The sequence below is a fragment of the Netta rufina genome (genome assembly GCF_964035555.1).
Source record: "Netta rufina genome assembly, chromosome: W".
In the NCBI taxonomy this organism is placed as follows: Eukaryota; Metazoa; Chordata; class Aves; order Anseriformes; family Anatidae; genus Netta; species Netta rufina.
In genome coordinates, this window is record NC_140139.1 from 328,755 (window position 1) to 342,689 (window position 13,935).

The following is a 13,935-nucleotide window of genomic DNA, read 5'->3' on the forward strand; positions in this document are numbered from 1 at the left end:
TGCCACTCTGATTCCCTCTCCATCAGCATGTTGCTGTTTGAGCCATTTAGCAGCAAGAAGTTGGGAGCAATGCTCAATCTGAATCTGTTATGCAAACAAGAATGTCTCATAACTGGAATTTTCAGTGAATGTTTATGCTGCCACAGTAAAGATATAGAGCTGTGTGTGGACCCAGAGGCATCACAGCAATACAACTACATAACAGTAACTCTACAAGATTAGTTTCATGAAAACCATCCCTCATGATTAAAAACAAACTGCTATACAAAACTTTTTATAATTCTTCAAATTGCAGTTTAAGCTACTATAGTGCCAGAGGAGGCAGATGAATTATTAAATGGGGACATCAGATGTATTTTCACTGAAATCTTTTTCAGTATAATTTAGGCACTGAGACTTACTCTTTGCAAGTGCCTTTGGCAAAGCAAACAGAGAAGTAATACAAGTGTAGATTTTTGAGACAGTTCAAATAGCATGTGCTCTTTTTATAAAGAATCTCATGCAGGTCAGAGTGAAAAATATGAGAGAGAGAAAGGATATTTACTTTTCTAGCCTCTTTTGAGTGCACTGTATTTATGTGTGTGCGTTACCCTAGGGAACAGAAAGAAATGCACGAGTTCCCTACTGTGGTAGCAGCAGCAAACACATATTGACCTATGCAGTAGTATGACATTTATCTATTCAGCAGAGAAAGGGAATTTTTAACTAGCTTGAATCGTTGTAAGAAAATAGTTTGGAAAAGGGAAAAATAAATCTTACACTCTTAATGGGAGAGTTGTCCTTCCACATGTCTTCTCAGTAAATCAGAACACTCAATATGAGTCATCTGGTTTATTATCTCACCTCCCAGATGTTAATGAAATGCCTTGTTGGTTAAAGATTTTCAGTTTTTAATAACATCCTACTCATTCGCTTTTTCTTATATTTAAATACTTATCAACTGCTCCACATTTGGGTCCTGGCTGGGTTTGAAGAAGCAGATTCCTTCCAAAAAAGAATGGTGAAGAAGTACACTCCTCACAGACACCAAATGCGGTCCTTATGCTCCTATGGGTGTGACTCCCTTTCCCTGCTCATATGCTGGGCCTGTACCCAACACAATATGCATACGTGTACTTGAAACAGAGAAAAGCAGATGCTGGCTAGAGAAATAGAGAAATACTTCCCGTATTGTTTAACATGAGAAAGCAGGAATCAGCAACATCTAAACGAGGCCCCTGAAATAATTAAAAGGGAGAAGAAAGAACAACAGCCTAGCCTGAGGGAAGGAAAATGACAGAAATGGTATCTGAACCTGTACAATGATTGTTTACAATGATTGTTGCCACAAAAGGACAACGTACCTGCTGCTGCTGAAGAGAAACAACCTTCCTCTATGATCATCCTGTCATTTGAATATTTGGCTGCATTTTTCAGTTGAGATTTGTGAGAGTGTTCTCCTAGGAAAATGGTCTTGAGACCATTGTTTTTCTGTACAGACAAAATGCATACTACAGAACTGTTTTTTGCCTATAAAGAAGTCAACAAAGGGACAGGATGAAAAAAAAAAAAAAAAGTTTTGGAAATACTGAAGTAGAAAAGGATCTGGGCTTTCTCATCCAAAAAGTAAAAACAAGGTTGACTGACCAGGTTGATTAGCAAAGCAAATACAAAATTCTTACTGATAAACATTGTGGTGCAAGTTTTGCAAAGCACCAAAAACATAAACCTGCCAGTGAATATAGGCAGGTGCATAAGTGAAGACTTCAAATCTTTCTTAAAATGCAGTCATGAAAGTGTATCCCTCCTGCCAGTGACTATCCAGACAGGAAATAAGTTATGCTCTCTTTGTAACTTTGCTATCTGTAAATGACTGTAATGAGTTTGACTTCTAGTGATACAGAGCACAAACATCTTGGTTCTAATTGGGGTACATTAAAATGTTCAAAAAATAGTGACAAATTGTTAAAATGAAAAAAAAAAAAAGAATCAGTAAATAATACTTAAGTCTTCTATATATGGCTTTTTTGAATCTGAAAATATTGCAGAAATTCTACTGTAACACAAACTCTGTTTCCTTGATGTCTTGTAGGTGTAGGAATGAAGTTAACTGATGTTGGCATAGCAACACTGGCCAAAGGGTGAGTGAAAAATTGCTTTGCTACAGCACGGTTTTGCTTTATGCATCAAACTCACAGTGTAAATATTTTGCGGGAGGGTCTGTTGGAAATTTATTCTTGCTTTAACTTTGGAAGAAAGCAATATGCATCAGACTCTTTTAAACTCCTCTTTTTGTTCATGTTTACGGGAACCCTTCTATAAGGGAAACACATTTGTTTTGTTTAAAGGGATGGATCTACAGTGTAGATTGGGCTTTGCTTTTGCTTTATGCCTGCGTTAAAATAGGCTTATTCACAGGGCTTCTCAAGAATGAAATCAAGGTCTCAGGTAACTTACAAACAGGCTACTTAGTATGTCAGCTGAAGGAAGGTAGGGCTGAAAAAGCAGGGCCAACACAGGCTCCAGCCTGGGGTACAGTAAAAGACCTGTTGTTGTCTGTGCTGTCCAGAGCTTCTGACCACAGGAAATATTTCTGATTCCAGCATGCTGTTGGAGCCAGAGCTCGAGCTGAGCTTGCACTCTCTAGCACCTGCCCCAGCCAATACAAATACAAGTGCTTATACATACCTAGCCCTACTACTAGATCCTGCTGCCAGTAGCTCAGATGACCCTTTCCCCTTTCTCTGTTCCACTGAAAGAAGAGAGAAAATCTGCCACTGTGGGATCTAGAGGAGTAGCCCTTTTTGCAAGGACTACATGGGGGAACAAAGCTAAAATCCCTTTTGCAGCTAGCAAAAGTGTCAATGCTTTAGAATATGTATTTCCAAAACGAGCTTTTACAGAGGCTCTGTTTTCAACTTAGAACCCTCTGAGTTAGTTTTTCTGCCTGTGGCGAAACAGAAGAGAATATCCTGAGTTGCAAGGGACCCAAAAGGATTGTCGAGTCCATAGTAGGCAGTGGCCATTAACTTTTCTCGAGCTTGTGTTCTTGTCAGATACATGGGTGGAAGGAAGATGTCTATTCAGATTTGTATAGACCGCTTACCTGATATAAAGAGGAAATGTGTTAAGAGATTTTCTGGTATGTCTTGCCCTTCTCTCTCAAAGGCAATAATTCTGAGCTATAACAAAAGATCTTTTCGTAATACTTAAGGAGGTCCATTTCCTAGTAGTTTTGTAATAGCTTTGGATCTTTTGGGAAGATTTAAGCATAGGTATAAAGATACAGGCCATTAATGTTCTAACTTTCTTTCACTTCTCTTAAGTTTCTGTTAATTAAAGCTTCTGATTATGTCACAGATAAACAGAGCCACTGACAGAAATAGGCAGTGAAGGCAGCCATCCGAATCAGCTGTCTGCTGGAAAGGGAAAGGGGCAGGGGGCAGCAAAATAGCCATGGTCCTACTGTAGTCCACTTTATCTGTACTATTGCTTGAAATGCTGGCCAGTGGCAGCTCTTTCCTGTACAGAGGGAAGAATCTAGATGCAGCATTTACCACTGTAGGGAAGGATGGTCACCACTGTCTATCCCAGCTCTTGTATTGCAACAAGAGCACCGTGACTGTTCCCCAAGCTTGCTCGCCCCACGGGTTTGCCTGTTTCCCAGATCTGCCTCTTGGGAGAAACAAAGATAAAGAGAATGAAAAGCACACTGGTTAATATTTTTTTATTCAGAGGCTCACCTCTTACCTTAAATATACTATATTGTTTTCCCCGGTAGTATCACATTGCAATGAGATCCAGAGATTTAATGCATACTGTAGTGATGTACTTTGTGTTACCAGTTTGAAGTTATCCTGGAACATGCAGTGATTCAACCCTTTAGTCATTATGGCTACATAATTTTTCACCAGAAAAAGGTACTCCTTCCAGTATGGTTTTCTGTAAGCACATTCTTTCTCCAATGACTATATGTTATTCTTCCCACGACGCACACACACTTGGCTGTGTTGTATTGTCACCATTCTGTTTCCTGGCATCCTACACAGCTTTCTGGGTAAATGCATGTGACAGGTGCTTTAAATTCTTATTCTTCCTTTAGAAACTGATAGAAGAAAACAGATTTGATCACATGTACTCAGTCCTTATACTGAAACGGAACTTGTTTATATATGCATGGTACAGGAGAAAATCCCTCACAACGTCTTATATTATTAAAAATTTGACCACAGAATATTCTGGGAAAGTTCTTAATGCTTGCAGGCTGGCATCCCTTCAAAACTTACGTGGGTTTACTCTTTTAGCTGAAGGTCCGAAGTTAAATCAGTTGAAATATCTTTTGAAATGAAATTGCATCGTCCGGCTGTAAAACAAAGTCATACAAATTTTATTTGGGCAACACTGTTCTCTGGAATCAGGAGATTTATAGAAGGACTTCAGCTGATGTCATCCAGTTCACTATGGGCAATTACTCATATAAAAACACATATTGGCCTAAGGAAGAGGAAGGTGAAGTGAGAAAACAAATATACAATGCAAGCTGTAGTAAGGATCATCTCAGTCATATACAAGGGAATTCCCTTCATGTATAACCTCTTAAAAATATTGTCACTTAGTTTGACATATAGCTAATGATATTGCTATAAGACAAAAAATAATTTCTGGTTCTGTGTCTTTCTTTCATGCTTCTTTCCCAGAAAGGACACCGCTGCATTAATAATCTGCCATTTGATTTTTAATTCAGTGAACCTGAATGGGAAAAACAAGTACAGAGAATTCATCTGTAGTACAGGTTATTGCTACCTTTGGTATTGTACGACCATGCTAGTGAGAGATTTTATATCTTACATGTCGGGGTGAACATACATAGTCATACTTAACCAGAACTTACAGTGCAATTCTGTTCTGTTTTTAACAGTATTGTTAGAGAAGACACAAAGCTGACTTTTAGTTACTATTGCCTATACAAGTCCCCAGCAACCACTCCTTGCAGAGGTTATGACCTCACCAATCACAGTTAGGTCCTCCAGTTCTCTAAGCATATACTGATTACATCAAGGCAAAACAAAAATATTCTTGGGAAATGCTTCTGTGATCCTTGGTGAATGTAAACAAAATCGTATTGTTTCTTCTTGGGATGGAAATTAAATACAATTCTAATTTCACTCTAAAATTAAACCCATGATCCAGGGAAAAAAAGAAACTGAAAAAAAATCGCCCCCCTTCCCGCCTCTGTGCTCATAGTGTAATCAAGCTGACAAATAATCTAATGCCATGATACAAACTGTTATTGATGGCTTTGCAAAAACAAATATGGCAACTGTCATAAATTATTCATGGTCATTATTTTTCCCCCAGTGCTTCTTGTAAACCAAGCATAATAAACAGCATATATTAAATTTTCATACCTATATTCAGCATTGCTCATTGCCATTAATTTTTTATTTTTATTTTTTTGGTTCAGACTCATATTCCAGGTCTGAACAAACATTTCAGAATGAGTATTTATGTATCCTTTGTCTTTTATCTTTCTCTTCTTTCATGTGGAGAGATGGTTGTTTTCAACAACTAACATCCTTCAACACAATTATGATCTTTTATCCTTTCTGTGGCTGTTTTATCAGTGAATAGGAAAGCAAAAGAACTGACAAGCAAAATGTAGTTTATCCAGTGCAGTGAAGTAGCCACAATACAGTTTCTGTCAATAAAAGGTGAAGCCTAACTAGAATCAGGAAAGCCTGGAAAGTATTTTTTTTGAAGTAGCCACTGGGGTGCACCAGAGTCAGGAAATGCTCCTTTAGATATGATATTTAGTACATTCGTTGAACATATACAAGAATAGTACAACCTGGTGACTGGCTTTTAAGTGTGGGCAGTGAACCACTTTAGCAGCTGTGCAAATTGTCCAGGTATTTATCCAAGAATGGTGAACAAAAAGATGAAGGAAACAGAAACAGAGTGACCCACAGGCATGGTGATTAACAGGAGTGCTGTTTGCCAGAAGTGGATCTGAAAATCTGTCTGATTTCAAGACTGTGACGGGTTTGGCTTGACCCAACATGGCAATGACAGGCACTGGGGAGTTTAAGCCTGGGGACAAATTCAGCACTCACCCTTCACATTTAAGGAGAATTTGGTCTGGGCCGGACCCCAGTTGCCAGCTTTGAGAGCTGGAATTCTGTCTGTGTTTTGCTCACCAGACATCCAGTCAGTGAATTAAGAGAGAAAGTTGTGTAAAACAGAAGACCTATTTCTCATGGCTTGAAATAGTCAGTGGGCTGGTGTTACTGAATGCAGAACACGTGACAGCAATATGGACCATGCAATTTGGAAGACATTCACTAATGCAGACCTTCTCCCTATTACACATACCAGAAGCTATAGCAGCATGGAATGGTTTGAATTAAGCTCACAAGTCCTGCCAAATTACAACAGGGCTGTGTTCATTATGCCTGTACAGAAAAATGATGCAGTCTGGAAGCATCCAGGGAGGGCTGTGTGGAATCGGTGACTAACAAGCAGCAAACAGCTGAGAGATCTCAGATGCAAAGCTTTGGTCTCACATCTCTAGATTAGTTTCCTATGGCCCACTGTAAGAACTGGAGCTGTGTGCATGTTGCAGAGCCAAGCTAGGCTCAGTCATGCCTCTCAGCTTCCAAAATGGACAAAGAATGTTACCTAGGCCCCATCTGTAGCACCAAGATCACATGCAAATCTGTTATTCGAAGAGAAGGGAAATGAAGATGACTATTTAGGAGTAAAGCTAGTGAAATGATGTTTTTAATATAAATGTTGTCCCTTGTTCACAAGATATTTATGTTCTTACCTTTTTTACCAAAAATGTTGGTAATTGTTGAATTCTGAAGCTGAAGTTAGTTAGAGCATTCAGTTGTTCATTTAAAGCGTCTCTTATAGTATTGTATGAGCAAAAGCTACTGATACTGCTCTTTGTCTAGACATTCCTTCAAAGACATAGAGGAAGTGACAAATACTAAATACAGATGGGAAAGCAATTTGGACAGACCTTTATTTCATGAGAAAAGTGGGATAATTTTGCTCAACTTTTTCATGCCAGGATTATTTCCGCAAATAAATGAACATTGTCAGAATTTTATAGCTCTTGAGCTTTCTGTGAGGGAGAAAACCCCATGAAGAGATTTCCTTTAGCTGTGGTAAAATGTCCACCAAAGAAAGACAAATGAGAACAAGACAGTGTGTGGTGCAACCACAAATTAAAATAACCATTATCCCCTGCAGCAAAACTTCTTACTGAACTGCTAGTCCTGAAGATTCTTTATCATTAATATTTCTGCCAGCTCAGCAGAAAACACCTACACAACCTGCAGGAGAAATGAAGGCTCTTAATCAGTCTTGCAGCAGAAATGGAGAACTTCAGATACCAGAGTAAGCAGATGCTACCCAAAGGCTGCACAGAGCTCCTTATCTGCTCAGATAGGTAATTGGCAGCTGCATCTGTGTTACACACGCTGCTGCAGCATCCAGCAGTGACACACCATGACTGTGCAAGGTGTTGTAACAACAGCTGCTTGAATTATTTGTTGCCACTGGCGCTTACTGGAAAGATCCAATGGTTTGTTGAATATTCATGGTAAATTAATCAGAATATTTCAGTCAAAGTTATTGCCATTTGCTGGCAGTGTATTGCTCTGCTCTGAGTAGCTTCTGGAGTCACCATCAATGCTTGATAAGATTCTCTTCCTGAGCACAGCCAGGTTTGTCTGGGAAAATTATGTTCTGCTGATGGCTGTAGTAAAGGAGCTCCAGTATAAGGTCAGAAGTCTGTTACTTCCCCAGAGAAGCAAGAGAATACTTCCTTCTCTTACTGAGCCTCTGGTATAGTCATAGAATGGCTTGGGCTGGAAGGGACCTCAAAGACCAGCTAGGTCCAAGCCCCCTGCCATGGGCAGGGACACCTCCCACTAGATCAGCTTGCTCAAAGCCTCTTCCAGCCTGGCCTTGGGCACTTCCACGGATGGGGCATCAGGCAGCACTTCTGGGCAGATGTGGAGACAGATATCATCCCCCCCTTGTTTTGTAAGGAATTTCATTATATTTTCATCACTGGCACCATTCTTTTTTAGGAGAAAATTTGGCAAAACGTGTTGCAATAGAGATGTTTATCCATCTAAGAGTTTGAATGTCTCAGAGCAATGGTATTTTCTTTAACACTGTGCAATCTGCATGAGAAAATAAGTTCTCTGGAATGCTGTGCAGGGATCATATCGTGTTAATTTCAGTGCTAAATCTTTTTGTTTGTTTTGTGCAGTGATAACTCACAATATACATCTGAGGACTTTGTATGTCCAGTGAACCAAGAGAACAGGGTAGAAGACGAGCTTATTAAGATGACCAGACAAGAAGAGCACCCTAGTGTTTCTTCTCCCTTTTCTGCCTTGTCAGTCTGGCCAAAAATGACTCCTTCAAAAAGCAGGTGCAAGTTTTAAAAAGCTACTGCAGCCATTGAAATGCTGATACAGCTTAAAAAGCAGGTACCAGAGGGAAAGATAGCAACCAGAAGAGGGAAGTATGTGCTCTGTCTTCTCCCTGGCTTTTCTAGCCTGCTGAAGAAGGGAGAGGTAGCAATGGGAGATAGTTGGAGGCTTGAGAACTGTGAAGGCTGGATGAGTCTGCTTTCTTGAGGAATCCTCCTTACATCCTTCTTCCCCAAGAGGCTTGGCTCCGGGAGATCTTGTAGTCGAATCCTGAGCGAGGGAAGAGCATAGCAGAGAAGTTATTTACACACTTGGATGAAAACAGCCTCCAGTTCTGACAACACCTCCTGCTGCAACCTTGTCTCTTCCTGGTAGTCGAAAAACACTGTTTATAGAGAATGATGTATGATGGATTTCATTTGTATATTACCAAAGAAAAGTTAGCCAGCAAACAATTATGTTACCAATGAAATAAAATGAAAAAGAATAGCCAGGCTGCAGAGCTAAGCCCTATCAGCCCTTTTCTGTCTTCTGTCACTGCTTATTACCTGGTTTCTTTCACATCTTAATGGCTCACTTTGCATATCTGTGAAAGAGTTAGTGCTTCTCAAAACAGCATGGGTGGAAGAGACTTGCTTAATATTGTCAAGTTGCTTTTGAGTCAACAGTCATACTCTGCCTCCCCTGTGCTGAAAATTAATCTTGAAATCCCATTTGGCTTTGTTTTTTCTTTGTTGCTACAGATACAAAGGTTTTAAAGGCAACTGCTCCATTTCCTTCATTGAGCAGTTCAGAGCCCTCCACCAGTGCAATAAGTACTGTGAGATGCTGGGGCTGAAATCTCTCCGATCCACTCATCAAAAACAGAGGAAACCAACATCCACGAAAAGCAAAACTCTACCAAACTCACCGACTATTAAGAAAACAGTGCCCAAGAAAGCAAGAGAACCTAGAGACTTCATATCTTCGGAGCATTAAGTAGCACTGTCCCATCTTGTGAAAACTTCTCTTGAGGATATGTAATAGTGATAGGCACCAAGGCTCTGATGGGAGGATAATGTTGGTCTTTTACTAATGACTTTATTTTGAAGTCATCCTGATGCTGATGCCAGCAGCAAAAAAAGGAGCTGATTCTATGGCGTAGGTACCTGAGATTTAACAATAGGGCAAGGTTTTGAAGATAAATTAAGCCATCTGCCTGGATTGTCTTACAACCCTTCTATGTATTGGTATCTGTATGCTTTGAGTCGTGGCCTCTGAGTGCACCATGGGTTGCTGGAGAACATCTTCCTTTCTGTGTGTCTGTGCCTGTGAGACTGTGGGTTCAGCTGCAGTGTAAACATCAAAATATTTAAGATGCCACTTAGTAAAAGTTTTGCACAGTATTGTTGTTCAGGCTGCTCTGGAAAAGTTGTTTTCTCTCCCAGATCTTTGCATGTTGTAGTACTGCTATATTCCTATTCTGATAATATTTTTCCCTACTTATATGTCCCTACTTCAATACAAAACAGAGTTATTCTCGATTGGACATTTGTGCCTTCTGTCCTACATAAAGATGGCTAGGATCTTTAAGTTTCTCACAAAGTGATGTCATCATCTTAAAGATGGACAATGTGTGATTCTCCATAGAATTCCTTGCTTCCCAGGAAAACTTCTTTAACTCTACAGTTAACCCTGTGGCACAGTCCTTTTGCACTTGCACCAATCCTATTGTAAGATAGAGGTTTGAAGTCTGCATGTTGCCAAAGAGCTAGCATCTGAAACAAGCCATTACAGATGGAGAGTATTTCAATACCTTGAAACATTTTCAACTCAAATAATACAAGGGCTTTTATGTGAGAGTTGTTTCTGAAGGAACATGAAAGGTACCTTGAGCCAGCGTGTGACTACTAAGGAGTAGTCCAGACTCAGTACAGCTATCAGAATATATCAGAAATCAGTACAGCTGTATTACAGAGCTAAACCTTATGCAGCTGAACAGGATTTGTGCAGTATCACAGCTAGTGCTGCTGCACTGTGTTCCCAGAACCTAGGGCGCTGCTGGGTGTGACACTACAAAAATGGTTTTGGAGGAGTTACCTTGGCTCTAGCATGATTGATGCTGGACCAGGGTTAACAAAGTTAACAAAGGGTTTGTGTTCATTGGGTGTTTACATGTTCTCACTTGTGTTCTTGGCCTTACCTCTCAGCTTTAGCTGTCCCTCAATAAAGGTAATAAAGTCTCCTTCATATGGTACTGATCTAGCTCGGGTCTGAACCCCCACCTTCCTTTTCTACCTTTGAAGCACCTTGCTCCTCAAGCTTCATGTTTTCTGTGCTCCTCTGTCCACCATCTCACTCCCGCTTCTCCTTCATATTTTCTATCGTTGACTTCGCTCCTTCCCTTTCCTTGTCACTGTGCCTGATGTTTATTTTGGATTGGAAGGGGGAAAAAAAGCAACTCCTCATAAATGGCTGTCAGCCCATCTGGGGTGATCTGTGCTTCTGGAATGCAGGATCTGGGGAACTGCAAGCTGAAACGACATTGGTAAGATCCAGAAGGCAAAAGGTGACAATGTCTGCACTGTGTTTGTCTCTAGCCTTGGCACTCTGTAGAACCTGTACCATCAGGACTATTCCTGAACAGAAGAGCTGTTTGTGCAGTCATTCCTGCATCTGGCTAATAATAAAGTATACTCCATGCACACAGGTGTGGGCCATCCCTGGTTTAAACTTCTCATTTTTGCCTAGTGTGTAACCACTTTGAAGCTACTAAACAACAGGCTTTGTATCTAGCTGTGTATTTTTTACTGCCTCAGAAACTCAGTTTTGAAGATGGGACTGAACTGCTGACAAGATCACCCTAGTTAAATTAGGCTACAAAGGAAATTTTTACACATTTTTATACATTCTGGAGTATATATTTTTATTTAAAAAAGTAAATGTTAACATCCTTGAAATACCTAGAAATGTACTGGACAAAACACTAAATAATACTATGTGTAGAAGAGCTCAGGAGATAATGCCCATCTCTTAGTTCCTATGATTTAAATCACAAGAACTTTGACTTTTAAATTACCCTCTCTTCTTCATTTTTTTTCCTACAGTCTTCCTTCTCCCTGTAGGCAGTAAGCTTTATACATGTATTCTTCCCTATGCAAGAGTGTTCCTGCACTGATTAGTCTGAAGGCCACAGGATTATTCTCCATTCAGATATCTTTTATTGCTCTATCAGGTACCTGTGCAGAGGGGCAGTGCAGGTTTCCAGAACAGATGAAAACAAAAGGAAAAGGAGACTACAAAGAGCAGTTAGGATATATATAAGGCATAGGGAAACTGCTCTGTGTTTCTCTGTGAAGTCCAGAGGTTGTTATTATCATTTGAGGTGCTGAGAATTCTTTTTACAAAAATCTGGACTAGAACTGAATTTTACTGTACAATATTGTAGTTATTCTGTTAGTTTTCAGCAGTATGCATTGCTAATGACTATTGCACAGCAATAACTCCTGGAAGAAAACAAGGTTTAGAGAATAAAATTAAGTAACTTACTGAGCATATTCTGCTGGGAAAAACTGTAATGAAATTGGTTGCAAATGGAAATGCTGTATAATATATGAAGGATAAATATATCTTCCAACAGCAGTCTACACATCACTTAAATACAGCCATAGGAAGCTTCCTATTCATTATGTGTGCCTGATTACTTAACAATCGAAATTTGGCACATGCTGATGAACGTGAACATGCTGAATTATGGTTACCACTCTTTGCAAATCAGAAAACAATATCCTGTGAACCTAAATCTTGGATTATTTAATGGAATTTAGGCTCCCTGTTACATTGTTTGTTCCTGGCTTTCATTAATCCCTTTGAAAGTTCCCACAGTTGATTCTTATTCTTCACAAAAGTTTTCAGGAGAACTTCTATGAGGAAATTATGTCCCTTCCCGAAACAGCAGGTTCAGAACATAAAATGGTGGACTTGAGCATAGTGCTGAAATTGTATATACAGTTGTGATATGGAAGGGAACAAAGCTGCAAGCATTTGAAACGTGAATAAATGTTGTTTCCAGTTGGGTGTAATAGCTTTTTATCAACATTTTGAAAGGTGTTCTGTTTGAAAAGTGTTACAAGCATCTCAGTCAATTAATGTTTGAAACCTGTATGTTTGAATGGGGTGCCAAAATAAGAGCCAGGGTTTGACTACATCAGGTAACTGGCTTCAGTACTCTATTGTCACGGTCAATCCAACAGGCAAATGAAAATCCCAAGCCAGCCTTGTTTTTCAGAGGTAGAGTAATTACAGCTGCATCGACTGCAATGAAATCCACTTTGCCAACACTGGTGTTATGATCCCTTCAGAATTCTATGATTCTGTGATTCAGATGATTCTTGTGTGCTTTACAGCGCGAATCTGGAAATGCACAGAGTTATGTATTTCCCACGTATTATTGTGGGTTTACTTGTAAAAGGAGTCATCCTGACATGTAGAAAGCTTATTTATTCCACAGCACAGTAGGAGAATGTATTGCTACAGTTCATATACTTTTCTGAATTGATGTCTGATCTACCAGTAGCTATTTAGTGTGATAATGGCGTTTGATAGAATGGACACAAACACCATTGTCACACTCCACAGCTCTCCTAGTAGACTGTTAGTCCATGGAAGAAGTAACATGTACACATGCAGACTTCAGCATGGAGACTTCAAAGATCTGCAAAACACAGAGAAAAGACCATCAGTATGCATACTTAATGTGGCACATCAGGGTTCTCACCAAGGAAGTGGGAGATAGGATTCAGCATTTTTGTCTCAGCTAGCTGTAGACATCTGAAAGCGAAGTAGCTTTAAATGTGCCTTTATAGGCAAAGGAAACTGACAGGCACTTTTAGAAAGTCATCAGTGCTGCCCTAAGAGACAAATTTATGGAGAGAGGGATGAAGCATTCTCTGCAAGGACTTGCACCTTTCTCTTATTGATGGAGATAACTCAGAATAAGTGCTTGACTTCTATAGATATACGTTAGATCAGAGTCATGATGCTAAAGACTATATTTGTTTTCCATATACTTGTTTTTGATAGTGTTTTAGAACCAGCCTACTTAGACAGCAAGTTGGTCTTCTCTTCCAACTGTTTCATTCAGTGCAAGATCTTCTGTGACGCTTCACATCCAACAGTGAATTAAGCAGTGTAACTAAGGTACATTATTATTGTTTCTTCTTCACATTTTTTTGTTTGTTGTTGTTTGACAAGACAGAGTACATTTCTGTGTTTAACCTGCAAGTCTAGTAACTTTTCTGCACATCCTCAGTAAGTATTAAAAAAATGAAACTGTAAAATTCATGAGGAGTGGTCTAAGAGCATACAAAAAGTTACTGAGTGTCATCTTCTGCACGGTGATTTCTTAAACCATGGGTATTCAGTTGGATGTTATGATCACATCTGAATACTGCAAAGCAGCAGAGAAAATAGAGAAGGAGCCCAGAGAAGGGAGGACATTAGAATTAGAAACCATTAGGTATCC

The 13,935-nt window shown here is 39.6% G+C and overlaps 1 protein-coding gene across 13 annotated transcripts in view; it reads left to right on the forward strand.

Moving 5' to 3' along the window:
• The window catches only part of ALPK2 (alpha kinase 2), a 79,903-nt gene that overhangs the window by 30,511 nt on the left and 35,457 nt on the right, over window positions 1-13,935 (forward strand). For 11 of the 13 annotated variants that reach the window (XR_014619256.1, XR_014619257.1, XR_014619258.1 and 8 more), the window contains one exon: window positions 2,072-2,120. Coding sequence is in view for 6 of the 13 variants with exons in the window: in XM_084304388.1 (XP_084160514.1) it covers window positions 2,072-2,120 (49 nt within the window). In the remaining 7 variants the exon portion in view is untranslated. Of the gene's footprint in view, window positions 1-2,071; window positions 2,121-9,175; window positions 11,117-13,493; window positions 13,611-13,935 lie in introns of those variants that run through there. The other 2 variants (XM_084304385.1, XM_084304384.1) reach the window with 2 other exon arrangements.